We start from the raw sequence: 27,761 nt of genomic DNA on the forward strand, positions 1-27,761 counted from the left end.
CTGGTTGATATTTTGAATGTCGAAAGAAGCGAGAGAGTTGCTTTCTCTGAGAAATAACTGCTTCTCGTGATAATGTAGCAGATGTAGCTGTAAGACACCCAGAATGTCGGAAGTCTGTAATTAAGCCTTTAGAAAAACAACTTGGCAGTGAGACAGAGGGCAGAGCCCAAATTTTGTGTGCTGGGAAGGGGAGGGAGGCAGTGACAATTTTGGATTTTATTTCAAAGACATCATCCATAATTTATGTGAGTCAAGTGGCATTTGTTGCTTGTTCTGTTGCAGAAGAAAACAGGCTGCTATGACTGAACTAGATGGGCCTGATGATTAAGAAATGACCTCTGTTGTCATGAATGGAACAATGATCTCATAATCTGGACTCTTGAGGTCATCAGAGACTAGATGGACTGCGAGCATCTGTGAAACACTGTCTGGAGACTGACCATGGAGTGCCAAAGTTTGACTGCTATGTTGTTATTATGTGTTTGTTTTTTTTAAAAGGGCCCTTGTAAATATTTTTTTCTGTACTTCAACAGATTTGTAAAATTTTTGAAGATGAGACTTTTGTTACATTTATAATAGGAGTCCCAAGACAATTTCCCTTGACCCTTATATTGGAATGTTCAATCATTTTTGTGAGTGGACACAAAACTTACCCACCTGCTGGTATAGAACTATGTGGTTTATGAAGGCACTTAATATTTCAAGCAGACACATACAAGCGGTGCTTCAATAAAAACCATCTCATTCCAGAAAACGAGGTGATATTATGGACTTTTCTTTGGACCATAAATACATTGCCCGCACTCTCATATTGTACCTTATTGCCAAGAGTAGAGAGCCCACATGACGGACATAATCAAAATTGAAATCAATACAATACAGAGATGCACAGCACGTTTATTTGTAGTTATAGGCTAATTTCTGGCAATATTACAGTAACTGCAAATTTATTCATATCATGTTGGAATTTCCTGGTATCCAACAGGTAGTTCCATTTTTCCACTACTCCGCTGTGAACTGCTTTCAGCTCGCTTAAGTGCATTTCTTTTTCCCGCAGCTGCTTTAGTGTCATGTTCGGCCATGTATCAGGAATACTGTACTGTTAACCAAGAATCCTGCTTGCTCTTTATAAGAACCAATCTGCTGTAATTCAATAAAACACAACTGATTGAAAGCCTGTTGTGAGTCTTGTTTACACAACAGTATCATCGCCAAAGTAGAATTTCAGAAAACAGAGCTGAGTTTCATTAGAAGCTGCTAATTTTGTAATGCTGTAAAATTTAAATGTAACCAAGGCGCCTGAATCTGGTGTGTGTCCCTCAAGACACTGTGAAATCAATGTTCTCAAATTAGGTGAGCACAGTTCCTGTTTACAGTTTATTTGTAGCATCAGTAACTGAAAAAGCACTCAATGAAATGGCAATAATGAAGCACTAGAAATATAATCTGAACATTTCAGTAAAGATTGGGATTTTGGCAAGAGGTCATTTTGTATAACTTTGTGACCGTATCACTATTATACACCATATGCACATTTTGTGAAGCACCTTTCTCCAAACAATGTGTTGGGGGACATAATATCAAATCAATGTGTCATTTAGGGCATAATAAATCAAAAAACTATAGCACAAAGTGATAAATATAACTTCTAGCGTACAAATAATAATAAAACTATCTGTTCCTGTTTGCTGTCAGAACATTTTTAGAGAGCATGAATATGTACCACAAGATAAATATGAACAGTTTAATCATCAGTAATGTGCGAGAAATTCATGGCAGTTTTACTGTAAACGGTTTGATTGATAAACTTTAATCAAGGAATCTAAACCTATAAAACAAACAGATGGAAATATTCATACATGTATAAAAATGCACAGCACTTTCATGTGCATGTTCAGATTGGTAATTCAGTTAATTCACAAATGTAAAGCATAATGCTTAAGAAAAATGACAAATTTAACCTAATTTAAACAAATCAGGTGATTAAAAAAAAAAAAACTTTTTAGATTTAAAGTCCATGGCCATTCCTAAACAACCATGCTAACAAACAATCTACCCTGAACATTTCATGGCGAAATTAATCAGCTACATTTGATTGTAAGCAAGTAACATGAATACACTGAAAGATGCGGTCATATTATGGGAAACACCATCAAAGTCCCCTGAATTCTCTACAATTACGTCAACTCTGCCACTGCACATATTTTTGCAGAGATTCTATACACACTGTGAAACTCAATAACAGTGTGATATGTCATAGAGAGTAATAGGAAAATACGTAACGCTGGGAAGGAGCCCCGTCACTTTTCCTTGTGGGTCAGAAAAAATGCAACACAAACCCAAAACATAAAATCCATATTCTGCAGCATTGGTGTTAGAAGTTTCTGTATTTATCCATTGATGCAAGAGTCAAAAGCTTCAGTCATCCCCCAGCCGAAAGCCTTGACCCCAGTTATGGCGCCCACCTCCACCTCCGCCTCCTGGCTGCTCTTGGGGCACAGGTCTCCTGGTTGGAGGAACGCCAAATCCAGACACCCCACCTCGTCGATTTGGGAACATCTGGTACCTGAGGAAAAAAATAGGAAAAGAAGAAATAATAGGAAAAATATAACAATAAAGCATTACAGTATCATTTTTAAGATGCCTTTAAAAATGCATTAAACTATATATTCATAATATTTAATAAACAGGCACTTCATTCATATCAGCACTGCTTGCATATTGCAGCAGAATAACATGAAGTTGAGGCCAGATGTGCAGCCAATAAACTCACAGGAACTGTGGAGTGGAGAGGAAGGACCTGCCACCCAGGTCCATGGGGTATTTAAACATCAGAAAGAAGTAAAGGTGGCCAACTAAGTTCCCAATCAGCTCGTTGACAATACTGAAGAAAGAAATGGTTATTACTACAATTGTCATGAAATGACATTTGAAATAACTGTGTGAGGCAAAAAGATTCTTACGAGCCACCGATGATATAGTTGAATCCCAGAATGACCCAAGGAAGATAACAAGCCTGTGTTAGTGTGAACATGAACAGGATTTAGTATACATCAGTATATCATATAAAAACATACTGCATTTAATAATGCACTGAATACCTTGAATCGGGTGCCGAACCAGAAAGATACAATCACGTCACGATTTAGCTGAGCCCAGACGTACAGGACAGACATGATCAAGGGGATCATCAGGAGCTGCAAAACACAAACAAGACAATGTGTGTGAACAAATGAAGGAGGACATCAAAATGTAACATCATAGAATTTTCCTAAAAAAAAAAAAAAAGATGCTTTTAAATGTAATGCAACGGTCCTTAAACAGCTAATAGATTACATCAAAAAGCTTAATTAACTCCATGAGTGCAGAAAAATGCTAATAAATCACACAAGTTTGTCATTTTGATTAAGTAGCCCAAAGTTTCAAATGATGTTAGTAAAAAAAAAACTACTTTGAGAACATTTACATTGATGAGTTACACCAAATAAGAGTGGCTGAGTTTGTTTCTGAGGCAATTTAATGTTTGACTTTAAAATTAAAGTCTAGTGTTAGCATCTGTGATTCTTGTTTTAATCAACAACCTAGCAATAAAATAGATAAACGTTTAAATTCCAAGCTATTAAAACTTCACACAGCAGAGGAAAAATACTGGACAGCAAAATTGAACAATGAACAAAATACCACACTAAGAAATTAAAAAACAATCATTTTTTTAAAAGAATGAAGATAGCTTTATTGTTTGACTTCCTGATAGATATCCTAAGTGACTAAGTGCCAATCACACAAAAATTTAAAATTCACATTTAAAAAAAAAAAAAAAAAAAGAAGAAGAAGAAGAAAAGCAACCGACTAACCTGCATGTCCATCATTAGACCAGTTATCTGAATTATAAATGTTAAGGAAAGATAGAGTAAAATGAACATGACTCCTAGAACAGCTTTTTCTCACTGAGTGGACGCTGCATAGAATGAAGACCACATCTCCAGAGGATATTAAATCATCTAATGCAATACACTAAAATGCTGAATTCAGCACATTCACTGTTAATGTGGGTATGCGCTGTCCAGACGCAAATCATTTGATGACACTGACTAATCACTTGTTGATGACACATTCAATCTTTTAAAATATTACAGTATAATGTGTACAGGACAGAAAGGATACAACAATACAAATCCAGTTGAATAGAAGCATGAACATGTAGTCTGCTGGTCTCCCATCAAAAGCTCCTGTGAAAGGGAGAAGAGATGATGAGATGTCACATCCCATAGTAACCATCATTTCACTACCTGATCAAAAACAGTTTTACACATGAAGAACAGTATTTTTTTTACAAAACAAAAAACAAAACTGTTCCTCATATTGAGATATGACAAGTCATGTTATAAGACTAATAAACAATGCATGGAGTGCGCTATGGAATTTGTGATTAGCTGAACACTTCTTTCTTTGTATAAGTAACCTCCCTATTATTGGACATTTTCACTCATAGAATATAATTAATTGTAGTTATAAATATAGCATTTTTACAATGGGCATCACTAAGTAAAAACTTGTGATGCTGCATCCACACCACTAGGTGTCAGTATAAAAGCCCTTTCACACCAACAATGATAACTATAAAGATAACTATAACAATATCTAAATAAATTACCGTCCACCCCAACAGACAATAACACTGTCTAGTAGTTTGTAGCTTTATGTGCTCAATCTCTTTAAAGTCGGGTGGATTCTGCCTGGCTGTCAATATTTTTTTATAGTTCTGAAAGTCAACAAAAACTGTTCTGAAAGTCATTCCAACAATATTGTTCCTCTGTGTTGTTAAATATGGTAACAGCAAGTCCACACAACTGTTTGAAAACTAATTTTCCAGCTGATAAAAACACTGACAGCCAATCTAAATCCACCGGACTTTAAAGAGCTTAAGCATTTAAAGCAGCAGATGACAGAGCTGCAGTTAAGAGGACTGTTGAATCGTAGCCCAATCTAAACAAAATTCTGAGTGCACTTTTAAGTCCTATTAGACATTATTTTAATTAAAGGATGATTGATACATTTTTGGAAACAGAAGCTACCTGTTTCAAGCCTCGAGGAGTACTGGTAGAGAAAATACAAATTAACCAGGTATAGAAAACCCGTCCCTGGGCCAACTGGGAAATACAACGTCCCAGATATCGGTCTCCATATCTGTTGAGAAAACACAGAAAAACGATTAGTAACTTGACACAGATTACTGTTGGAGATGCCCATCAATTCTGGCTTACTGAAAGAGATGCATCAAATTACTCTTAAAGGGATAGTTCACCCAAAAAATGAAAGCTCTGTCCTTATTTACTCATCTTCATGTTGTTTTGACCCTGTATGTCTTTCTTCCGTGGAACATAAATGAAGAAGTTTGGTTACCAACATTCTTCAAAATATCTACTTTTGTGGTCTGCAGAAGAAAGAAAGGAATACAGGTTTGTAACGGCATGAGGATGAGCGATCAGTATTATCCCTTTAAACTGAAGTCAAAATAGAGACAACCAGCAAGCACCATGTGTATGCAGTCACCAGCACTGGCTGAAAATGATGAAAAATGGAGTGGCTACCATGCTTGCACTGCAGATTTGATTCCCTGCACAATCTGGACTCATTATCCAGAGCACAAACACAGCTATTACACCAGACATCACGCTCGGAGAGGAACAGACACTCATCTGGTCTGTTATCCAGATTTGTTCGGTAATTCTCATGCTACAAAAACTGGGTCAGTAAACAACAAACTAAATTTTTTTTAACATGCAAATGCTGCACACCTTATCGTTCTCTAAAGTCCTTAGCTGTCTCATTCTCCTCCCTTTCCCTGTATCCCTCTCTCACTACTAACGCTTTCTCTCCTCCCTTCAGCACACACAGTATCTCTGAGCTAGAAGGGTTTTTTTCAGTCTGGGGGCTGTGAATCCACTGAGCAGCAACGCTTTGATGTTGGCGTCTGAACTGGCTCTGCGGTAGCCAGGCAGTCCAGCGGCCCCCTCACGCACTGCAGCATAAATCATGCCAGCTCACTTGTATGGAGAGGTGACCTCTGTAGACTACAGCACAGAGAAAAGTGGGTTAAAAAGCACAGCAGGACTGGTATGCAGCGAAGAGGTCTATTTGGCCGCTTCTCAGCAGCTAAATGGTTCCTTCACAAGTCCCAATGTGAGCACTGGTTCACTGTGACAAAACACTTTATGTAACCCTTGGCTTAGCAGTATCTGCAGTATCCTGTGTGCAATGTTTTTCCTCACTCCATAGCGGTGTTTACTTCCTATATCTGTGCCATAATACAGAAGCAACCTGTACTGTCTGGCAGGATAGAGGTCACAAAATGTTAGCTAATAGTGAGCCGACAGGAGCTGAGTTTAGAGCTTGTTCAAAGGGAGTGGATAAATCACAGAAACACCATGTAAAAATGAGCTTAATGTTTAAATTCCTAAGTTACAACCAAAATTGCAGCAACAAAATTAATCAATTAGCCTAGCCATTAGCAGAGGTCAAATGACTCTGTGCACATCACTCGTCATGAAAACTGGCACGGGAAAGAGATTGAAAGCAATAATGCTGCCATTTACAAGCTAGTTAAGCCAAAGAAATGGGTTTTTTCCAAATACATATTTAAATAACTTCTAGGGGGCTTTACTTCTTAAGAAGTGGTGTATAATTCCCACTACACACAGTTTAGAGACATATCTATTAGTCAGAGAGGGGTTTTCAATCTTTTACATGCCACAGACCCCCAAATATAATAATCCTCTCACAAGGAACTCCCATCTTAAAGTTTAAAAGACAGCTATACTTTATTTATAAATACCCAGTTTATACTGTGAAAAAAATAAGATTATAAATCTGTGTAAAATATTAATTGGAAAATATTTATGTATTTGTTTTACATAACATTATCATTTTCCCCTAAACATTCATTCTCGTTGTAGCCCACAAACAAATAGCTTTGCGCCACCTGGTGGAAATTACTGAAATACCGAGAAACAAATATATATATATTTAATAAATTACTTTGCTTAATTACATATTTTAATATATTTACAATATTTATCTTACAGTTAAGGCAGACTAGAATTAGGCATTAGAAAAGCCGCCCTCCTTAATAAGGACAACAAGGCACCATTAGTTATACGAACTATACGTCGCAAAACTCAATATTTTCTAATTAGGTAAAGCAAATAAGTTTAAAATATTTGCCATTAAAGTGAGAAGCAGTGCTTGTGGAAGGAAAGTAATAATTTAGAAACCCAAGAAAAACCTACCGGAAGTAGCCTCAGACGCGTACTCGGCTGTCATTGGTTGAACAGAGCAGGCTGGGACGAGTTTATGTGGCTGCGCTAATTTGGATTCAAATCGCGTTTCCTGCCTATCAATACTAAAATATCCCAGCTGTATAACATTTTAACGGTGGCGTACAGATGGAGGGTGCGAATATACTAAATAAATTAGTATTCCGTCGATGCATAAATAGCACGTGTTAAGCTCTTTGCCATCTCTTATCATTCTCATTCCTCATGATCATAAAAACACGTAATAAGTGTTCGAATTCACTTCGACAACCTTTAAATACCTAACATTCAGACTTCCTAAAGCACAACAAAATATTATAACGCAAACCACGTAATTTAGGCAATAATGTACATGAGATTTTGAACACAACTAGACTGCTGACTTCACACACTGATCAGCAGACCGTGTCGGTTCACTGCAGCACACTTCTCCTGTTACGAGGTCCATGTGTGGGCACGGGTTTAACGTTACTCCGGTAACGTTACGAGGCCTACAGCAAGGCCTTGTCATCGCAGTTGTTGTCTAAAGTCTCCGTTCTGTGGAATTTAATGTAAACCTACCTGGAATTTATGAAAGAATGCCTCCGGCCATAATACAAGGTACACAGGACTGATTAATCCCAGTTTTCCTATTAGCGGCACTGCTATTGAGCCAGCAAACCAGTAACGAGTGATGAAAGGGATGTTTTTAAACCAGTCCCCGATATCTGACATCTTGCCATATGATTAGAAAGCCCAAAGATTCTCTGTAGGTTATCCGCCGATGCGGGTTAGGAAAACGAGTCTGTGAACACTTCAATCTTCTATTTTGGTTCAGTCACCCTGGTGTACGCACTCCTTCCCAGTTTGGTTTACATGACGTGGCCGCGTACAAGCGCGTCCTAGTTGCGATTTTCCGTTAGATTTGACTGTCAAATTAACAGTCATGCAAAGGAATATATATTATTTTTTCGAATTCGAAAAAAAATGTTTATTATTTAAACGCAGATATTTTACAATGTACTTTTTTTGTATTCACATAATTTACCACAGTTATGTGGAACGTAGTGAGAACTTTATGAAATCGTTAGAAGCCTTTTATGTTGACGTCTCATTCGAGGCGTTTTGAAACCGGAAATGGCTACTTTGTGGCGCTACTTCTGGTGAAGCGAAGGTTTCCTATCATTTTGTGATTATTTTTGCAAAAATATCGCTGATAAGTAGTTTGTAATTTTTTATCATATCTTCTTGTGTTCAATTGAAGAAAGAAAGTCAGACAAGCATTGAAGAACACGAGGATGAAATTATTATTTTATCTGGTAGATTATACCTTTAAATGTTCTTTTCAAAGCACGTTTGACAAACGAGTCAATGTGTAAGCAGCACGTGAGTTTGTGGGTTGAATTTATGCTTTTTTCCCCTCCCAAGCAGTCCTTATAGCTTCCAGATATGTCTCTAAGTTCAGTGCAGTCTACTTTGTCCACTCTGAAGTCATGTCAAGATGATATCGGAGCTTGTATGGACATGGTATCAGATGTTGCACTGGGAATAGTTGAAGCACAAGGTGAGTGATTTTCTGAAAGATCATGTGACTTTGAAGACTGAAGTAATGGCTGCTGAAAATTCAGCTTTCTTTTTGACATAGTACTTGACCTTTTTCTTTTGTTTCAGGTATGGATAACAGTCCAGCTCTGAAGAAGCTGGAGGAAATGATTCTGGAGTGCTCCAGACTGGACAGAGAAATCAGTTGTTTTGTGGAGTCTGTTGATGAGAAGACTGCTCAGGTTTGTCTCATTGACTGTCACCGGTGTTTTATTGACACAAAGTCTTTGTCAAGAGTCACTCGTATGTTCTGTAGGTCAGACGTGAACCTCCCGATGCCATGTTTCATCTGAGAAACGCTGTAAAGGAGCGTTTCACCGAGCTTACAGCTGGAGTTACAGATGCAGACCTGCAAAGACACAGCAAGGTTGTTGCCTTCAGAGACAGTGTCAGGAAATATGCCATGCAAGGTGAGGAACTCCCCTCTTTTCACAACACAGCATTCACAAAGCCTGCATGTTATAAGTGAGGTGATGCTGTTCCTAAATGTATATTTATGCGTATGTATATGCAGCAGGTCAAACTGCTGCTGAGAATGAAGAGGAGGAGTTTGATGAGGACATTGCTGTAACACAGAGCCAGACAAACTTCACTTGCCCTCTCACCCAGGTAAACAGCAGCATCTTTTCACATCATCAAGTGCGCAAGCCCTTGTGTTAAAAGTTCACATTGTAGTGGTGTTTTGTGTGTTATTATTTGTGTAATCACAAGTGTCATATCATTCAAACTTTTTTTTTTTTACTGTACATTGTTCTGACAGGTTGAAATGGTCAATCCAGTGAAAAACAAGAAATGCGGTCATCACTATGACCAAGAGGCTGTACTTGAAATGATAAAGGCTAAGCACAAAAATAAGAAGAAATTTCGGTATGTAGCCACTGCTCAGTTCTGTCTTTGTTGTCCCAAATAAGTATACAGTTACTATGCATAATTCCCATATACATTTACTATGCATTTTTTTATGTGTTCTCTTTCTTAATATTTGAGCTTCATACACTTACACAACCATTCAAATGTTTGGGGTCGGTAAGATTTTAAAATGATTTTGAAGATAGAATATACAGTTTGTACAGTATAAAAACCATTGCACCTATGACGAGTCCCTGTAAACCACATATGCCAATGTGTGTGTGTCTTTAATGTACAGTATTTGTAAACATTTTAAGTAACACTGGATATTATTAAATGACATTTTTCTTTGACCTTATCTGAAGTGAAAACTATTCTCTCCTTATTACCAATGAACAATGCCTTTACTATAAGCTAAGTAAACAATAATAATTGTGTTATTTATTTAATGAATGAAGAACTCACCATTTGTAGTCTACTAATGTATTAACTATTTATAAACTATGAATTAATGAACTTATAGTTTATTGATTTTTAAGTACTTTAGTAGTGTATACTTATTAGTGTTACCACTGTTTTCTGTTTTAATTATTAGTCTTCATTGTCACATGATCCTTCAGAAATCATCATTATATTCAGATTTGCTGCTAAAAAAAGTTATTTTATTTATTAAATCTTGAAGTTATACCAGTGTTACGTTTAATATCAATATTAACTTTATAAATGTTAAAACAGTTTTGCCACTTAATATATTTGTGGAAGGCACCATTTTTTTCAGGATCCAAAAGTATGGTGAAAGTTCTAAATATTTATTGGAAATAGATTTTTTTTGTAACATTGCAAAATTCTTTACTTTCACTTTTGATCAATTTAATGCATCCTTTGAACCGTAATGTATAGAATAATATAACAGCCACTGATATCAACCTTTCTGTCCTTCTTCACAGCTGTCCTAAGGTTGGCTGTGGAAACACAGATGTTCAGCAGTCAGACCTCAAGCTGGATTTGCTTATGAAGAGAATGATTCAGAACCACAAGAGACAGAGCGGAAAAACCTAATTTGACTAAATCAGTCCTGCAGATGTTATAGTTGTTCCGTCTTTAATGGAAAAATGGTTTTGCCTGAATGTTGAAATGTACAACTGGAGTTTTGTTGTAAACTTTGGTTCATGTTATAGTTAACATATAACACATTTAAAGTTCATGTTTGTAATACAAAAATAAAGGCACTGTGCTTGTCAATGCTGACATTTTTTAAATAAACTTTTGTATATTCGTTCTCATATTACCTCACTGTCAAACCTCAGATGAACTAGGCATTTTAACCTGCAATCCTTAATCAAACAGAGTACGGTCTTCTCCGGCAATGAAAATTAAAACCTGCATCTTTTCAAAACTCAATTCACAACCAAATATTTATTCAACATAATTGCACTGTAAAATCATCCATTAGAATCAGGCCAAAAGCCAGGCCACAAACACATGAAATCAGCATGAGACATGGAAAACTCCACTGGCCATTAAAACCAGCTTAAATTGTACAGGTTTATTACAGTATCTGCACCAACGCTTTGACTGCCCCAAAACCTTGTGTACAACAACTAATTAAAACAATACAAACTTTGGAAATTCTTCCATGTGGAAAATTCAGTGATGAATTTTATGTCCAGACACATAAAAACGACAGTCTTGATTTGTTATGCCCGGTAAACATTAAACCAGCATCCGAATTTGGCCCTAGGACCCTAACAGACAAATACAGGAAAAGGACCTCGTGATCAAAATTCTCACCGGTTCTGTGTCATCAGTTATGAGAGACAGAGGGACACAGGCGTCGACTTAAACAACCCATTCTTTAACTCCAGAGCTTCCCATGCATTGAATTTTCATAATTTTGACAAACAGCATTTCATGGAGTGAATTATTGAATATTAAATCATTTTAATTTTTACATTAACAAGTTTTAAAAAAAAAAAGAAAGAAAAGAAAACACATCACCCAGCCACATTTATACAGACCAAGACAAGTGTTTTTTTTTTTTTTTTCAAAAATCAAAAAAATGGAGAGGGCGCAAATCTTCGGCCCTTAAGAAAACCGTCTAATGAAAAAAAAAAAAAATGCCTCAAAAGGCAAAAAAAAAGCAAAGGCATGTCAACTCATACTGTGAATATGGATGTATACGTCCTTACAAAACAGGTGATGTTACACATACAAGACATATTTCTTTCACATGATGTGCTTTTAAAAACAAACCTTATATGACTGTCTGTTTATCAGGTAACTGAACATTTCGATTGATGAGAGCTCTGCTGGACAGTCCTGTGAGCTCTGTGTCCTTGTCTGTCCTTGTGAAGGTTCGACACGCTAATACTGGGAGTCTCTGAGTCCGTTTCAGTGTTGGTCCATGTCCCCATGTCTCTTTGCACCGGTCCAAGCGTGGTGGAGGGTTGTATCTGTTGAGATTCTTAAATCGCCATGGCTGTTCTATCCGATGGTGATGCCGAAGCCACACTGAAACTTGTTCTTGCGGTGGTTAAGGAAGGCGCCTAAAGCTAACGATAGAGGAAGGGGTACTAGCTTCTTTTCCAGCGTCGCTCCCACCACCCAGTTGCTATCTAAAGAACCTGAAGAACAAGAAGAGGAGAGAGAAGCTTAGCAATAGAACCAAAAAGAAACAAGCACGAAAGTAGGTCTGCACAATTCATCAGAATAAAATCTAAATCGACTGAGATTTAATGAAATCAGTAATATATTTATATGTGCTAGCGTTTTCAGGGCAAAGCATGGCACTGCGTTCTTACGCCTGAGCATCTCATTATCCTCTGGAGTTTGAGCTCCTCAAGGTGGCTCCAGTCACAGTGCATGCTGCTCCATGCAGATCTCTGTATCTGCTCTGAGTTTAGATCATTTTTACATTAATTTGAAGCCACAATATGCACCAAAAATCTTGTCAACCAAACTTATAATACACTTCTCAATCCCAAAGTGTATTCAAGGACCTCACACTGACTCTCACAGCACCGTTTAGTGGTTGTGCGACTGAGACGTCAGCAAGCAAGCACATCTGCGCTGCTATTTGAACTTAACTGGAATAATGGAAACATTACATCGAATATTTATTGAAATTACTTGAGGAAAATTCCATCACGATAATAATTTAATATTTTATCGTCCAGCCCTAATTGCAATATTAGTATTTCTTTTGTTTTTTATATCTTATTTAGAAATAAAAATACTACTACTACAAACTATCACATCATTATTATTTTATAGCCATATTGATAGCCCTCTTATAGCCATTTTGTCACATTTTAAATTGTAATTTTTAATCAGACAGATCACAATCAGCTTGATTCCCCAAATCGTGCAGCCCTACACAAAAGTATGCAAGTAAATTAAATCAATCTCAACCTGTTTTGAATGAAACAGTTCAAGAAGGGTTTTTCAATACCTTTAAAAAGCAGATTTGCTTTAGGTACATCCAACTGATAACCAAACGACACGCTTGTGTCCTGCATCCGTGTGCTGGCCTCAAACTCGACCCCAATCTGGAGCTGTAGGAGGGGTTTTAATACATAGTAGTGAGTTTAACATACTAAGAGTGTTACCTTGAGCAAGAAATCTGCCCTTTAACATCTCTTTACTGTATGAAGTACCTGGTCATTGGCTTTGTGGTAATATGACGCATGTGCACCAGCTCCTCCAACAGTCAAAGTGGCGACATAGTTACTACCTGAAGATGAAAACATACAGGTCCCATCAGCACATTCAATCGAATTCAGATTTTTGCCAATCCTTAAATAAAATGTGACAAAGAATGATCTGCAAATAAATGACCACCTGTGTATCTGCCCACAAATGATGTGACGGTGCCTTCTTCTCCTGGCCTCCTGTGATAGACCAGTTCACCACCCAATACCAAAGAGGGAGACAAGGACTGGAGGTAGTGCGCCACAAGGATACCTAACAGACCAAATGTGAATGTAAGCTTCTACAGAAGACAGATTATCAGTCAATAATTCACATTTCGGTCTATTCCCCATCAAACTATTAAAAAATCCTACGGCTGCAAACTTTTGAATTGGTAGTGTATATTGGAAATATTGCATGAAAAAATTAAAAATAAACATTAAAATCGTATTGTATAGTATTTTTGGAATTGACAGTCATGGACTACAACAACTGCCAGGTATGTTACCAGATCCAACGAGAACATCTGGGTTGCCAAGGGTAACAGAAGCTGTGAAGTCATCACCACGGTATTCTGTATCACACTGCCAGTTTACAAACTTGTGTTGCTGCGTCTGTAAGACATCATTTATTCATCAGATTTCTGGACAAAGCTGCAATAGTAAGAAACGTTAGATCATTTGATTGGGATAAACTTCTTAAGCCTCATAGTTTCATAGTTAGTGAACATGACTGTAAAGTCATACGTACCTGCATTGCAACTTTAGTGCGAATGCGGCTGGCAAGCTGATGGATGATCTGTGCGTTTAAACTTCCCGTGTTGTCCATGTCACCTACCATGACCGGAAAAGACTGAGGGGGACAGATTTAAAATAAAAAACAAAAACAGACGCATCTCAGCATTTCATTCTGAAACAATATTGGTATAGTTAGTTGACAGAAAAAATGGTAAGAGTGGTGCCATTGTACATAAATGTATGGGTGTCATAGGATTTACTAGGATTAGGAATTAGGATTTACTAATTTAAGACTTCAAACTTCTATTTTTTTTTTATTACATGTCTTGTGAATGAATTGCTTCAAAGAGAATATTATAATCTAAAACAGTTTCTGAGATTTTTTCTGTTATTTTATTATTAAAGTACCATTACTTTTATTAATATTTAGATTATTAGAAATTATTATTATTATTAATTATTCTTTTGTTAGTTTTTATTTCATAGAATCATTGAGATACTATTACAGTTTTTATTCATATTTTAAATAAGTTTGCGTTTTTTTATATCTTCTGTTTTCTGTATATCAAACTGACAGAAAAAGACTAGCTCACCTCCGCAGGTCCTGTCTGCTTGCTGCCCACGTATGTAGCTCCGAATCTGTAACCCGAGTCCCCCAAGGTGCTTAGAGTAATTGTGTGACTAACCTGAGGAAGCACATGAATATGTGATATATAGTTTTGTCTTTTGATCTTTCACTTCTTTTTAGTGGTAAAAACAGAATTGTGTGATAACTGACCTGGAAGTGATTACTCAAGCCCTTGTTGACAACCAATCGTACCCCCTCCATCTGCAAAGGGAAGACCTCTGAGAAGCAGACAAAAAGACTAAGCAAACAGAATATAATTCAGATTATACAACTGCAGAAGGTTTGACAGAAAATGAGCCTAAGAATAACCTTTGCATTTGCGATGACACTCCTCAAATGTACCGGGGTTGGGGGGAGAGGACTCTATATCTGTCCCGGGCTGCCCTTGTGTGCCTGAGGAGGGTGGGACTGCAGACACTGGGGGCATGGTGAACCCTGGGGGTACGGTCACTAGACCTGCACCCCCTGGGGCACTGCCACCCCCTGAGGCTGGGGGTGGGTTTGGGGAGCTGGCAGCCAACACACTGCCCATGCTTAAGAAAAACAGAACAGTACAATAACATTGAAATAACATTCACAGACAACAACAATAGGGCAAATGGTCACGTTACTACAGATAAAGACTGACAGTAAACAACATATTTCTGGGTCTAAAACTTGCCAACTGTCAAAACCAAATGAAAACCTTAGATCTCGCCAGGTTTACACAGTTGACAACTAACGTTAGTTTAGCGGTGACTCTCTAGACTTGAAAGCCTAGAATCTAGAAACTAGTAACGTTATCTGGCTCACTAGAGAACAGAAGTGCACTAGGCATGTGGAGCTTCATTCACGCCTCACTAGCTAAATAGCAGGTAAGCTAAGATTAATGCTAGCTAACTAGCTAGCTAACATGCTATGTTGTGAAATAAAGAGTGAGTGAGACGCGAGAAAGAGGTTGTAATATATACTAGCTGGAGATTAATTTCCATCCATATACGACGGATTAATTAATAGCAAATGAATGATTACAGTTTATGTAAGTATTTGCAGGCCTCGTGCTGTACTCACGTTTAGCAATGCAGTCCAGTTAAACGGCTGAAGCACGGCACCGGTAGGATGTAAGGGACAACAACCTAACGTTACGTACTCGACGTCTTGGCCCGCCCATTCCGGCTGTATTAAGGGATAATTGGATAAAAGACACCACAACTGCCTGATAATTGGATACTGAGTATGGCGTCATCGTGAGGTCACCGGGGAAGGAAACGCGAGGGTTCATGTCTTGTTCTCCACTCCTTTAAAGTAGTGATGGGAAGTTCGGCTCTTTTCAGAGAGCCGGCTCTTTTGGCTCAGCTCCCAAAGAAGAGCCGGCTCTTTCGACTCCTGAATGGCTCTTAATTTAGGATTTTTTGTAGGCCTTTGTTTTACCAAAACTTTGCAAAAATTAATGGTTTGTGTGCTGAAAACCCTTTCATGTGCAGTGTTTTTATGAGAATCCTTATAATTGCCTAATTTTGTGCATTTATTTTGTTATAAAACCATCCTTTTGTTTAATTTTTTAATCAAACATTTTATTGCACAAATTAACAACAAAAAAAGCAAATAAATCCACAGAACTAGAACCAAACTCCTGCAAACAGTATAAATGTCCTCAGTGAAGATTGGCATTCAAAAAAATCAAATGCCTCAGCTTTGATGGACTGATCCTATTTCTTCTTTCTGTGATTATCTGCCCTGTTTTTGATCAAATTCTCTCTGAAGGACCCGATGTTGCCACAATACACAGTCTACCCTCCATTAACGTTGCAGTGCGACTCGTACGACTCGTTAACTTGCAGTGGAGTGCCGCTTCACTTCATCCCCCTATCTGTTTTTATATAATCCCATATACTCACATCTGATTGGCCGCGATGCGATTGCAGACCAATCAAAACAAAGTTCTGCCTTGAGGTAAGCGGCGAAAGGAAAAAAAACTTGGAGCCGGCTCTCACTCGATGCGAGCCGGCTCTTCTGATTCACTACAAAGCATCGGCTCTCAGAGCCGCATCTTTTGCACATGACCCATCACTACTCTAAAGTTAGTCTTCAAGGGTATGATCTGGACATGTACTTTTGCATTTATTCTTTATTCATGCATGTTTTCATAGTGTTACCTTAACATTACAATTAAAAAATAGACGACAGCGACGTTAACTGAGCAGTAAACAAAACGTTATTTTTAAATAAGTATTATTTTAGTATCACTGAGATACTATTGTAGATTTTCTATTTATATTTTGATTATATATATATATATATTCAGTTTTATATTAGTCATTGTGTTGTTTTTGACATTTTATTCATTAAACTAAATAAAAATTAAATGTCAACTAGCAGATTTTTTTTCCAGCTAATTCAAAATTGAGAGAAATAGTATATTGAATATTTTTATATTCAAATATTTTAACCATAAACTTTAATTTCTCTAAAACGAAAGACTTATATGTCCTACAGGGATGCAAAAGCTTTGACTATAAACATGCAAGCAAACGATTTCTTGATTGTTGCATGGCCTCAAGCAGGAGGTAATATTAATCGCTCTCCGCGCAAAGTGCTTAAAAGATTGATGTCTGGAGAATTTCTTCCATTTCGGCCAAAGAGCCCCACAGTAATGTGTTGTAAGAGGCAACTCTGTTGTAACTTCTCTGAAACTTGTCCTTTTGTCTTGCTCAGACTTGGTACGGTGCGGGGTGAGCCATGCAGTTTTCTGAAGTTTCTAAACATTTAATGTTAATTAGGAAAATGCTAGAGTGAAAAACTCACTGAACTAGGCTCAGTTAATCAGGTTATTTTTTTTTTTTTTTACCCATTTTAAATATTTAAAGACTGTAGATGATTGTAGAAATTACTTCGGCATTTAAGCTACATTTACTGATTTAAGTCACTGGAGTGATAATATTAGTTTCTTTGACTTCAAAACACCAGAACTTGAAAGAAGACAAACATTTGGAGAATATGCTGGACTTTATTTTGCTTAAAAGAGAAGGGACAGGGTAGGCTGGCATTAACATTTGGAGCAAAAAGGTTTGGCCATTCTTCCATGAATCCTCGCAGAAAAACACACAGCTTCTACTTAACACATGGCAAAGAGAGCACAATTCAACACATACAACAGGGGACACAAAAGTTTACATTTCAAGAGTTACCAACTTTATTACAGCTGCCATTTCATCACAGCATTTGTGCTGATATGTTGTAAAAGACATTACTCATGTCTGTTTTTTTGTGCATTAGACACCACCAGGGGAAAGACAGAATCAATCACATTACACTGTTTTATCGAAACAAAACCTGACTGTACGTTTCAATGGGGGGTGGGGGGAGAAGAAGAGTTTATTGAACTGACCCCCAGTTAAAAAAAAAAAAAAAAAAAACTCCAGCCTCACCAAACATCTGAACTGGGTTACCTGGTTGTTGGACACAAGCAAACCTATTGCTCACCTAGCCAATGACAAGCTAGGTAATGTTTACTACCAACAAACTGGTGGGTCAAATAGAGAACATGCGATTAATGGGTTTGAGGTATAAGAGACGTCTAAATCTAGCAGGTAACAACTTGACCAAACAATCCTGACCAAAGTGGAGTTTTGCTTTTTGCAGCACGCACCTACAGTGCTCCCTCCTACCTAGAGGAAGTATATAACCGAGTAAGGCACTTGGAGAAATAGAGATGGCCAAAGGGAGTATGACGATGACTTTAAAAAGGGGCTGAATGTTTTTTTGTTTTTGTTTTTAATGGGGAATGATGTCATGGTGTCAAGTGAAAAGTTAGCCAAAGAAAAATTCGAAATATTGTGTTTGTATTAGAACAAAAGCACAAGCTTCTCTCTAGATGATATATATACACACACATGCAAGGTTGCAAACAACCAAAAGAAGACCATTGTGAATGGGTTAAACTGCCTCCCTGGTTTCCCCTGATCAACTGTAAAGCTCAGAGTAAAACCCAATCATATAACATGCAAAACCTTACACATTAGGCAATGGATAGACTAAATGTATTTCTAGTGAAGCTTGGACATTTGTTTTTGGCATCCTCTTCTGCCAGCATTTTCTATTTCATTGTTCTGGTAAATAAAGGGGAAATAAATCCTCGTGAACAGCAGTTATGGATGGTGAATGGTCTTCGCCAGTGCTCTGGGTCCAAAGAAAAGTGGCTTATTTTGCTCTAAATGGAAAAGGGGTAAGCTGCCTCAGTGAGTCCATCGAGAACAAATCTAATGACTTTATACTAGCCCCTAAATGTGTGGCAGCTGATCACATTTTACCATGGCAGTTCCAGTCCCTTGAAGCATTTGGTGAGAAAATAAACTACAACAAACAAACAAACAAAATGAGTCATCTTTGCGCCTGTCTTCAGTAGAAATTGTGCAGAATGCCAAGCATAGGTCCCTTTATTCTCCTGAAAGAAAGGGAGATATTCCAACTCAATTTAGTCATGTCTGTACAAAAGAACAAGTTGAAGTCCTTCAGTTCAGGTCTTTTAGGACATGACCTTCTTACCAGTAAGGGTTAATTAAGATCGCCTGCTTTGTTAGCAGCCTCCTCTTCATCAGGGTTCATGGTGTGAAAATCTGCCACATACAGGCTCTTGTCAATGCTGCTGGGTATGGGCTTTATGTCAGTCATCAGCTGGTCCTCAATGCCCTTTAGATTGAAACGATCTTCTGAGGTGATCAGGTTAATGGCCAAACCCAGGTGACCGTACCTACCTGAGAACATAGAGAAAACACTGTCGATGTAGACAATCACAAAAATTAAAACTAACAAATGAAAAAAAACAAAAAACAAATAATGAATAGAAAACCATACAACAAATAACCAGTTAAATCCAGAGGTGATTACCTGATCGACCGATGCGGTGCAGATATGTCTCTGCATTTTTGGGGAAGTCAAAGTTGATGACTACATTGACAGCCTGGATGTCAATTCCTCTTGTGAAAAGATCTGTGACAGGAAAGATCCCATGAAAAATGTTTGCAAATATTTGGGGAAATATCCTGACAATCTACGAATGTGGCTATCTGTACCTGTGCAGACCAGGTTCCTACACAGTCCGTTTCTGAAGTCATGGAACACGCGATTTCTGTATTCCTGTGTTAATATAAAAATTATTTAGAAAAACAAAAATCACAGCATACAACAAGAACATAAGAACATGTAGTTCTGTTCATAATGTGGGCTCTGTATGACTTTGAAAGAAGTTATTTCATACTAAAGGCAGAATTTATAAAAAAAAAACAGTAAAAAAAAATATTGAGAAATATTACAATTTAAAATAACTTGTCTATATTCATTATAATTTCTGTGATGGCAAAGCTAAATTTTTAGCAGCCAGTCTTCAGTGTCAAGTGATCCTTCAGAAATCACTATAATATGCTGATTTGGTGCACAATAAATATTTCTTATTAATATCAATGTTGAAAATAAGTTGTGCTGCTTAGTATTTTTGTAAAAACAAGTGACATTTCTTCAGGATTCTCTACATAATTTCAAAAAAGAAAAACATTAGAAATGGAAATTTCTTGTAACTTTTAAAAGATCTTTACTGTCACTTCTGAATGACTTGATGCCCACTATCCGAATTAATTTCTTAAAAATAAAAAAATAAAGTGAACAAAAGTTGTTTCCTCAAGGTTTAATGCATTTTGAAGCTGACCTGCATCATCTTGGCATGGATGTAAAAGCAGGAATAGCCAAGTTGTGTGATCTTCTTGGCAAGGAGTTCCACCCTTTGGGTGGAGTTACAGAAGATGATTGACTGGTTGATTTGAAGCTAGGAAAGGAAATATATAAAATAAACAAATAGAAGGCGAGACAATAATTTTGATTTTCCTAGAAGCTGAGGAAATATAGTACAAAAAGACTTTAAGACAACACAGTTACTCAACTGTATTATGCTAAAGAAGCTTTGGAGTAAAACAAATGGGAGAACTTGCAAAACACCAGTCAAATTTAGAGCGTATCCGTAAAGGGAATGGTCACTTACCCTGGAGAACAGTGTGTTGAGACAGTGCACTTTCTGTCTTTCTGTCACATACGCATAGTACTGAGTGATGCCTTTCAGTGTCAGCTCATCCATCAGATTGATCTCATATGGCTTCTGAAGGTGTTTGCTCTACACAACAGGAGAGAGCCTTTAGCATGATTAAACAAGACATCTAAATATGACAAATAATCTTGCATATAGTAAGACATTTCACTTTAGAAAGATTAGTCTGGTTATAAAAACCGACGAGTTAATACAAGTACATCTCTCACCATAAACTTCTGCACACTGACGGGGAACGTGGCAGAATAGAGCAGAATCTGTCGTTTTTTGGGCAGGAAGCTAATTATGTCCTCAATGAGCACCACAAAGTCTTGAGAAAGCAACTTATCAGCCTGTAAAGAAAAAAAATCAGATACCACCAAATTTTAGCAATCATTCAGGTAATATGTTTAGCTGGAAATCAACTTTTTTTTTTTGCATTATTTTTCTCACCTCATCCATCACAATCATCTGAGCTTTGTCAACCTTGGCCACACCTTTCTTTATCAAGTCCAGGATCCTTCCTGGTGTAGCTATTATAACATGTACTGAAGAGAAAAGAATATAATGGTAAACATTGGGAGGGAGGACTGTATTCATCAAGTATATTTAACTCCTAAATTCTTTTAAATAAATTAAATTCACTGTCAGAATGACTTGCCCTGTATGTTCTATATCTTGAATATATATCTTGAACCCACTATAATGAAGTGTGGATTTGTGGAACAAGGAAGCATTATTTAAGAACTGCTTAAATGACCGGCCAGACTTCAGAAAAACAGTCAGTAGGTGTAACATCCCAAAAAAAATTTAAAACAAAAAACTGTGAAACATTGCCTTTAGGCATATTATTGTGCTCTAATAATATTATTGTCTGTACTTGGCAGCGTGTTACTGTATAGGTTTATAACCCACGCTGAGTTCTGAATTCACTACTAGATTTTAAGCCCGGTAAACTCAAAGATAGTAGAGGACTCTAATTACCAGTCTCATCAAGACGCATGATGTCATCCCTCAGGTTAGTGCCACCTGTTGTAGCCATGACCTTGACGCCACCAAGGTGCTTGCTCATGTTGATACTTATCTGGCTCACCTGAAGAGCCAACTCACGAGTAGGTACAAACACGATGGCTAAAATAAAGTGGTGGAGGAAAAGAAATTAATCAATAAAAATAATCAACTTATATAAACAGATGTTGAAAAGCTTGGGGTCACCAATAATTTTTTTTGTTTTGTTTTTGGACTGATAAATACTTTTGCGCAATTGAATCTGTCCTTGCTGAATAAAAGTAACCGTTATAGGCTTTTACATAGTTACAAAACTGTATTAATTTAAATAAATGCTGTTCTTTTTAAACTTGTGTTCATCAAAATACTGAACGGTGGAAAAAGCATCACTTTCCACAACTGTTGTCAATATCAGTAATAAGAAATATTTGAGAAGCAAATCAGCATACTCAAATGATTTCTGAAGGATCATATGATGCTACAGACTAGAGCAATGGCTGCCGAAAATTTAGCTTTGCCAGCACTTGAACAAAGTACATTTGTAATCAAATCCACAATTAGGGCTGGGTATCATTTTTTATACTGATATGTAGACTTTGATACCGGTTCCTGAACGATACTTTTTTCAGAACCAATTTTATTAAATCAATTTAAACAAGATTACATTCTCTCAAATCTTTGGTTTTATTTTTTCATCTTGTTGACGTTTTTACAGACTCGAAAGCAAAAATGTAACCAATGCAAATAAAGTTCAGATAGTTTTTGCTTTCCACATCTTTTAAGGCTACGTTTACACTAGTGCGTGTTCGTTTTAAAATGAATAGCTCAGACAGAATCATAATTTCTAGTCATTTTCCACTGATTTATTGAGCATTATGGATTTAATTTTTACAGATGAAACGAAGCTAATAAACACACGATTAAGATAGTATATGATTTGTATGCGATTTTTATAAGATTCTGCTTATTTTCATATTAATACAAGGTGTTTACATGAGAAATGCTAAGCAGATGTAGCGATCAGCTTGATGTAAAAGGCTACAAATAATATATTTCAGCACACATTAGACCGCAATTGTCAAACACTGATCGATCTGTGCAGTGCTGCTTTAAGTCAAACACATCTAGTGTATGGCGTTATTCTCAAGTGCATGAGCACAGAGAGATTTGCGAGTGCACAGGACACTTTGAGATGAGAAACAAGTGTTAAGTGTCCGGTTTTGTGTGAGAGCAAAGGAAATCCACGTTGGAGCAGAGTTTCGCACTCGTGCATTATATTAATGTGCTTTCACGCTACAATAATTCGCTCTTGACATTTGTCATTAAAATAATGCCATATAAGTGCTGCAGGCTTATTGGCTTACAGACATTGATGAGTGTGACGAGTGGGGCGGGGCCGAGGGACATGGGAGCGAGGCCGGGGGAGTGATTGGAGATGAACTACACCTGTTCGTCCCACCGGTCTCGAGGCCCATGGAGGAGATGGAAGGATATAAAACTGGAGCGACGACAGTGAAGGACGAGAGAGGACCAGGCCTGGGCTTGTAGTTGTGTTTTGGTTTTTATTTTATGCGCACCAGTCGTCCGTGAGGGGCTGGTGCGCTGTTTTGTGTTTATTTTGTTATTAAAATGTTTTTGATTGTCCGCCGGTTCCCGCCTCCTTCTTCCGGATGAATATGAAGGTTGATATCGTTACAATGAGATTTACACTTTAGGTATCAAAGTTTGGTCCTGAACGACACAAGGTTTTTTGGTATTGCTCTCAATACCCAACCCTATTCACAATTAAATTTTTCTCTTTAAAGGCGCAATATGTAATTTTTCTGCTTTAAAAATAGCAGATATCACTATATCTATGTTATATATATATTTTAGTTGTGTACTTACATTATCCCGAAAGTTTCCACGAACTTTCAAATCCAGAGAAAATTATAGTTTAATTAGAAGACACGGCACGTTTCTTTATTTCCGTTTTGACCCCTCTAGTTTATCTAACTTCCTGCGGAACCGCCAAATACAAAGGTGAACAGAAGCAAAGACGAGACGAAGAAGAAAAAGTAGTAGCTAGCCTTGATCGAGACTATTATATTTTATATTTATATTGTTTATATTCGTATTTATACTTCAATCAATAACTTAGTTATGGATCATGATTATGCTTTGCCTGCACGTTCCGTGAAGCGCAAACGTACGGGTGAAATAAATGACCTGAGAAGGTTTTGGGACGAAGAAGAAACGAGACACGGGTAAATATTGGAGTTGCATTTCCAAGATAGAGAGAGCTTCGTGACAAGCTGAAACTACAGAGAGATGTTTGCATTCTAATAAACAGGTATGCATCCATTCAGCTAACTGTATCTATCCGTATATTTTGTGAAACGATGATGTCTTGTGTAAAACGCAGACGGACTAGCTCTCATGTAGAGTATAATGTAAATCTACATGTGTTCTATATCTAGCTGGATAAAGTAGCTTTTTTTAACATATATTGTGTTTTATACATATATTACTACTAGCTAGATGGAATATTGATTTGATAGGGGTCTGATAATTCATATATCTCTCCGTTCGAAAAGACGTGATTGTCAAAATACTAGGCTGCTGCTGCTGTAGGTGAAGGGAGACCGCTGACAGACCAGGCTCTTGTCTTCATGACAACAATATCTATACTTCATGTTGAACATAAATATAAAGCCTACTGATAAAAGACACCGTCAACAGTATTGACGGCAAAATAGACGATGTTTGACAGGTGCAATATTTGAAAATCGATAATTATTTATTTTATTTTTTTAATTACATTTATATCTGAATTTATGTCAACCTATAGACTTCAAACATCAAAATGTCATGAATTAATATGTATTTGTGTACAAAATTACATATAAACATTTTCCTATTATATTTTGCCTGGAAACGCTTCCAACACGCGTGCGTGTCACGTGAAAAATAGGCGTCGGTTCTATTTCTAGCAAGCACGCGTTTTCCACGCTCCTTGAGCCGCGCGGCTCACACAGGCAGTCTGCAAGCTCTAACCTATTATCATGGGAGCCGAATTAAAAACTGACACGCCAAGCAGCTGAGACACTTGCGCCATGCATCCAGTGTGTCGCCGGCCTCAGTTAAAATGAGTGAGGAATGTGGGGAGCGGGAGCGACAGAGCGCGTGTTCCAATGAACAACAACTCCCATGAGCCTACGCTCTTTCCCGACGTCATCAAAGTACGTCTTATGTTATTATTTTGATTGATGACCCCTGGTGGCCAAAAATTCCATACTGTGCGTTTAATTTTTGATCAAACAAATGCATCCCTTTGCAAGGGCACAAAAAGTCTCACAGACCCCAGATGCCTAAATGGCAGAATCAATGCATTATAAATAACTTTTTTGCTTTTCATATTATATTCCAACCTTGAACATAGTCCTTCTTCAGGTCAATCCTTTCCAAGAGGGGGATTAGGTAGGCTCCGCTTTTACCTGTGCCATTTTTAGCACGGGCAAGAATGTCCCTCCCTGACAACACAATAGGAATACTCTCTTCCTACAGAGACAGGGGGGGCAAACAGAACTCAAGACAGGCTCGCTCAACACCTATTCTAAAAGTCATAAGCTAAGCAGACAAAACTAAATCAACCACATTGGTTTAGATAAATGTGTAAGCTTCGCAACAGGATCATACTGTGATGCAGGTTAAACTACCTGGATAGGGGAAGGCTTCTCCCAGCCCATTTCGAAGATGCCCATCAGCAGTTCCCTCTTAAGGCAGTAATCTTCAAACTCGTTTCCTTTGGTTGCAGTCACATCCTGTCAAAGGAGGATGTTTAAAGTAAAAAAAACTGGGAATAAGGAGACCAGAAGCTAATTCAATGATCACCCTCTAATAAGAAAACAAGTTCCATAACTTACTGTGGTTCTCACTCGCAAGTCTTTCGGTGGAAGCTGCAGGCACTTCTTCCAGTCATCACCAAACCTACAAGAAATAGTTCAATTCGACTTCATACAGTTGCATACTCAAAACAAACAGCTTAACTGACATGATTAATGCAAGAAATTAATGTCAAAAGGAACCAGACTCTTCAAACTATTTTAAATCAATAAAGATTACCTGATACCGCCACTGCTTTGGTGTATACTGCCTCCTTTCTGGGGCATCACAGATGTTTTTCCTGACTGTGTTGAGGAAGTAAGCGATCCTGACTGGAGGGTCATGGGCTTGGACTGTCCATTCTGTTTGCTCAATGGCATGACTGAAGAAGGGATCTCTGTTCTCGCTGTAGCCATTGTCAGATGTTTTCCTCAACGGTTTCAAACAAATTAATTTTTGCTTTTTTTTGTGCTACCTTTCAGCCGTTCGTTTAACTGTTACGCTCACTGCACTTTTGTGTAAACAGTTTCCAGTACGTACAGACCTCTTAAAAAGAAGAGTGCCTGGCGTATAACAATTGTTTATAATAAGCTCTCCCAATATAGGAGAAAATTATATTTATATGAATAAATATATAACAAGCCTAGAGCCAATGTACAAAATAACTAGCAAACAGGTACTTGTAAAATTCAAGTCTTACACAAGGGTTGTCAAAAATGCATGTTAGCAAAAAAATCTACTAATGCTTTTCAAAAGTCACTTTTGACGTTCTCCCTGAAAATGCACAAAGTATTCACTTTTCTTTTTTTCTTTTACAGCTGGATTTCAGAAATCCTGTAGTACCCTCTGTATTCCTTTTGGTATCCAAAAAAAGGTATAAAGTATTTACATTTAAAAGCACAAGGCTCAGCAAAAGGTTCTTAATGTGCTCTTAAAATTCCTGTATTCTCTTCGTCATGAGGAATTTCAGACCTTGCTCAGTGTCTCTTGCTCTTATTTAACCTGCTGAGAAACTCCAAACGGAGGGATTTCAAACTGAAAGTCAATGCAGGATTTCGAGTCCAAAATAATGTTAACAGTCCATGAATGTTTCCACTCTGGCTTCTCCTCTCGGTCACAGTTCCTGAACACTTCAGTGGAAGAATCTCTGGAATACCTGCCAAATATTAAAGATAGAATACAAAATGAGTGTCATATCAAACATAAAATATTTCTGTCCACAAGTAAAGGGCTTCACAATTCGTCTTTAAATACTTTCGAGCAGCCATGTTCGAATTAGATCAAATAGAACAGAAATACACGGTGTCGTTATGAATTAATAATACTTCACTTTAAAGACCATCACGTTTAGCTAACAGCTCTAACACTTGTTAAAAGTGTGGAAACACTTTAAATTCGTATGCTAATTTGGATAAATAACAAATCTGTTTCCCTTAAGATAATGATAAGATCTGAAGCGAAACCTGAGCGTCAGGAGATGTTTGCCGAGCTAACTGAACTAGCCGACAAGCACCACAAAAAATGGTTTATCGACAAAAGTTTTCTACTTTCTGATTCAAGGCATGAATTCAGGCATGCAGTTCACAACATTAAATGAGAAGACACAACGCAGCACATTTTTTTTTCTGGAGACATGGTGAACTGTGTTTCCTGACGTATGTCAGGTGTACTATATTTAAAACATATTATTAAAGCTCATGCTAACTCAAGCTGCCTGCGGTTACATTGTTAAGACAGGTTAGCTAAGCTAGATGCTAACAAGAGCGCAAGAAAGGCCAGCTATGCACGTTGGGAAAGATAACTGTCTAATTCAATTATAATTATGTCCGAGTTTTTTACCTCCGGAATCTGAATGATTTGCTTCTTCGTGGTTTTGATTAATTCTTCGAACGTTTCTTGAGAAACTCTTTGTTGTTGGGGCTTTTGTCTCTTCCGTCTACAGATTTAACATGGCCGTGCGCTGAATCGATCTCAGAGGACGCAAAGACGCATACGCACGACTCTAAATCGACCAATCAGGTGAGAGAGTTTGAATT

The 27,761-nt window shown here is 37.5% G+C and overlaps 4 protein-coding genes and 1 long non-coding RNA gene across 6 annotated transcripts; 2 read left to right on the forward strand and 3 right to left on the reverse strand.

The window, feature by feature from the left end:
- Positions 1 to 1,779: 1,779 nt before the first annotated feature.
- Positions 1,780 to 8,197, reverse strand: LOC132103057 (derlin-1-like). Its single transcript, XM_059507866.1, has 8 exons — positions 7,878 to 8,197; positions 5,076 to 5,187; positions 4,165 to 4,229; positions 3,855 to 3,881; positions 3,102 to 3,197; positions 2,964 to 3,016; positions 2,774 to 2,884; positions 1,780 to 2,566 (listed from the first exon to the last, which is right to left on the reverse strand). Exons 1-8 carry the CDS (start codon positions 8,028 to 8,030, stop codon positions 2,419 to 2,421), a joined length of 765 nt encoding a protein of 254 aa, XP_059363849.1. The 5' UTR covers positions 8,031 to 8,197; the 3' UTR covers positions 1,780 to 2,418.
- Positions 7,220 to 8,095, forward strand: LOC132103069 (uncharacterized). Its single transcript, XR_009423333.1, has 2 exons — positions 7,220 to 7,452; positions 7,719 to 8,095. It is a non-coding gene; the product is annotated as an uncharacterized LOC132103069 (long non-coding RNA).
- Positions 8,198 to 8,527: 330 nt separating the features above from the next.
- Positions 8,528 to 11,031, forward strand: LOC132103058 (E3 SUMO-protein ligase NSE2-like). 2 transcript variants are annotated; one of them, XM_059507868.1, is made up of 6 exons: positions 8,528 to 8,859; positions 8,967 to 9,079; positions 9,154 to 9,307; positions 9,415 to 9,506; positions 9,658 to 9,764; positions 10,694 to 11,031. In XM_059507868.1, exons 1-6 carry the CDS (start codon positions 8,745 to 8,747, stop codon positions 10,803 to 10,805), a joined length of 693 nt encoding a protein of 230 aa, XP_059363851.1. In that variant the 5' UTR covers positions 8,528 to 8,744; the 3' UTR covers positions 10,806 to 11,031. The 2 variants fall into 2 exon arrangements, with proteins under 2 accessions (XP_059363851.1, XP_059363850.1); XM_059507867.1 differs by having other exon boundaries at positions 8,533 to 8,859; positions 9,412 to 9,506.
- A 112-nt stretch (positions 11,032 to 11,143) lies between these two features.
- tomm40 (translocase of outer mitochondrial membrane 40 homolog (yeast)) lies at positions 11,144 to 15,966 on the reverse strand. The gene is made up of 10 exons (XM_059507861.1): positions 15,852 to 15,966; positions 15,111 to 15,334; positions 14,952 to 15,019; positions 14,767 to 14,859; positions 14,187 to 14,288; positions 13,945 to 14,050; positions 13,587 to 13,709; positions 13,403 to 13,479; positions 13,198 to 13,300; positions 11,144 to 12,370 (listed from the first exon to the last, which is right to left on the reverse strand). Exons 2-10 carry the CDS (start codon positions 15,331 to 15,333, stop codon positions 12,231 to 12,233), a joined length of 1,035 nt encoding a protein of 344 aa, XP_059363844.1. The 5' UTR covers position 15,334; positions 15,852 to 15,966; the 3' UTR covers positions 11,144 to 12,230.
- A 1,801-nt stretch (positions 15,967 to 17,767) lies between these two features.
- LOC132103046 (probable ATP-dependent RNA helicase ddx6) lies at positions 17,768 to 27,719 on the reverse strand. The gene is made up of 14 exons (XM_059507854.1): positions 27,565 to 27,719; positions 25,966 to 26,881; positions 25,767 to 25,830; positions 25,560 to 25,664; positions 25,272 to 25,401; positions 21,838 to 21,984; positions 21,307 to 21,401; positions 21,084 to 21,206; positions 20,812 to 20,940; positions 20,482 to 20,598; positions 19,853 to 19,916; positions 19,668 to 19,769; positions 19,326 to 19,534; positions 17,768 to 19,224 (listed from the first exon to the last, which is right to left on the reverse strand). The coding sequence occupies exons 2-13, from the start codon at positions 26,139 to 26,141 to the stop codon at positions 19,335 to 19,337; spliced, it is 1,452 nt and encodes a 483-aa protein (XP_059363837.1). The 5' UTR covers positions 26,142 to 26,881; positions 27,565 to 27,719; the 3' UTR covers positions 17,768 to 19,224; positions 19,326 to 19,334.
- Positions 27,720 to 27,761: the final 42 nt, after the last annotated feature.

This window comes from Carassius carassius, chromosome 24, assembly GCF_963082965.1.
Source record: "Carassius carassius chromosome 24, fCarCar2.1, whole genome shotgun sequence".
Classification (NCBI taxonomy): Eukaryota; Metazoa; Chordata; class Actinopteri; order Cypriniformes; family Cyprinidae; genus Carassius; species Carassius carassius.

Coding starts and splice junctions, on each gene's coding strand:
- LOC132103058 (XM_059507867.1), top strand. CDS start 8,745: ATGTCTCTAAGTTCAGTGCAGTCTACTTTGTCCACTCTGAAGTCATGT. Junction 9,308..9,411: donor CAGGAAATATGCCATGCAAG/GTGAGGAACTCC, acceptor ATGTATATGCAG/CAGGTCAAACTGCTGCTGAG. Junction 9,765..10,693: donor AAAAATAAGAAGAAATTTCG/GTATGTAGCCAC, acceptor CCTTCTTCACAG/CTGTCCTAAGGTTGGCTGTG.
- LOC132103057 (XM_059507866.1), bottom strand. CDS start 8,030: ATGTCAGATATCGGGGACTGGTTTAAAAACATCCCTTTCATCACTCGT. Junction 4,230..5,075: donor CTCCTCGAGGCTTGAAACAG/GTAGCTTCTGTT, acceptor TCCCTTTCACAG/GAGCTTTTGATGGGAGACCA. Junction 3,882..4,164: donor TCAACTGGATTTGTATTGTT/GTATCCTTTCTG, acceptor TTTATAATTCAG/ATAACTGGTCTAATGATGGA.
- tomm40 (XM_059507861.1), bottom strand. CDS start 15,333: ATGGGCAGTGTGTTGGCTGCCAGCTCCCCAAACCCACCCCCAGCCTCA. Junction 15,020..15,110: donor GTGTCATCGCAAATGCAAAG/GTTATTCTTAGG, acceptor TCTGCTTCTCAG/AGGTCTTCCCTTTGCAGATG. Junction 13,480..13,586: donor ATTTGTGGGCAGATACACAG/GTGGTCATTTAT, acceptor TTTCATCTTCAG/GTAGTAACTATGTCGCCACT.
- LOC132103046 (XM_059507854.1), bottom strand. CDS start 26,141: ATGGCTACAGCGAGAACAGAGATCCCTTCTTCAGTCATGCCATTGAGC. Junction 25,665..25,766: donor ACTTGCGAGTGAGAACCACA/GTAAGTTATGGA, acceptor CTCCTTTGACAG/GATGTGACTGCAACCAAAGG. Junction 25,402..25,559: donor AGAAGCCTTCCCCTATCCAG/GTAGTTTAACCT, acceptor CTGTCTCTGTAG/GAAGAGAGTATTCCTATTGT.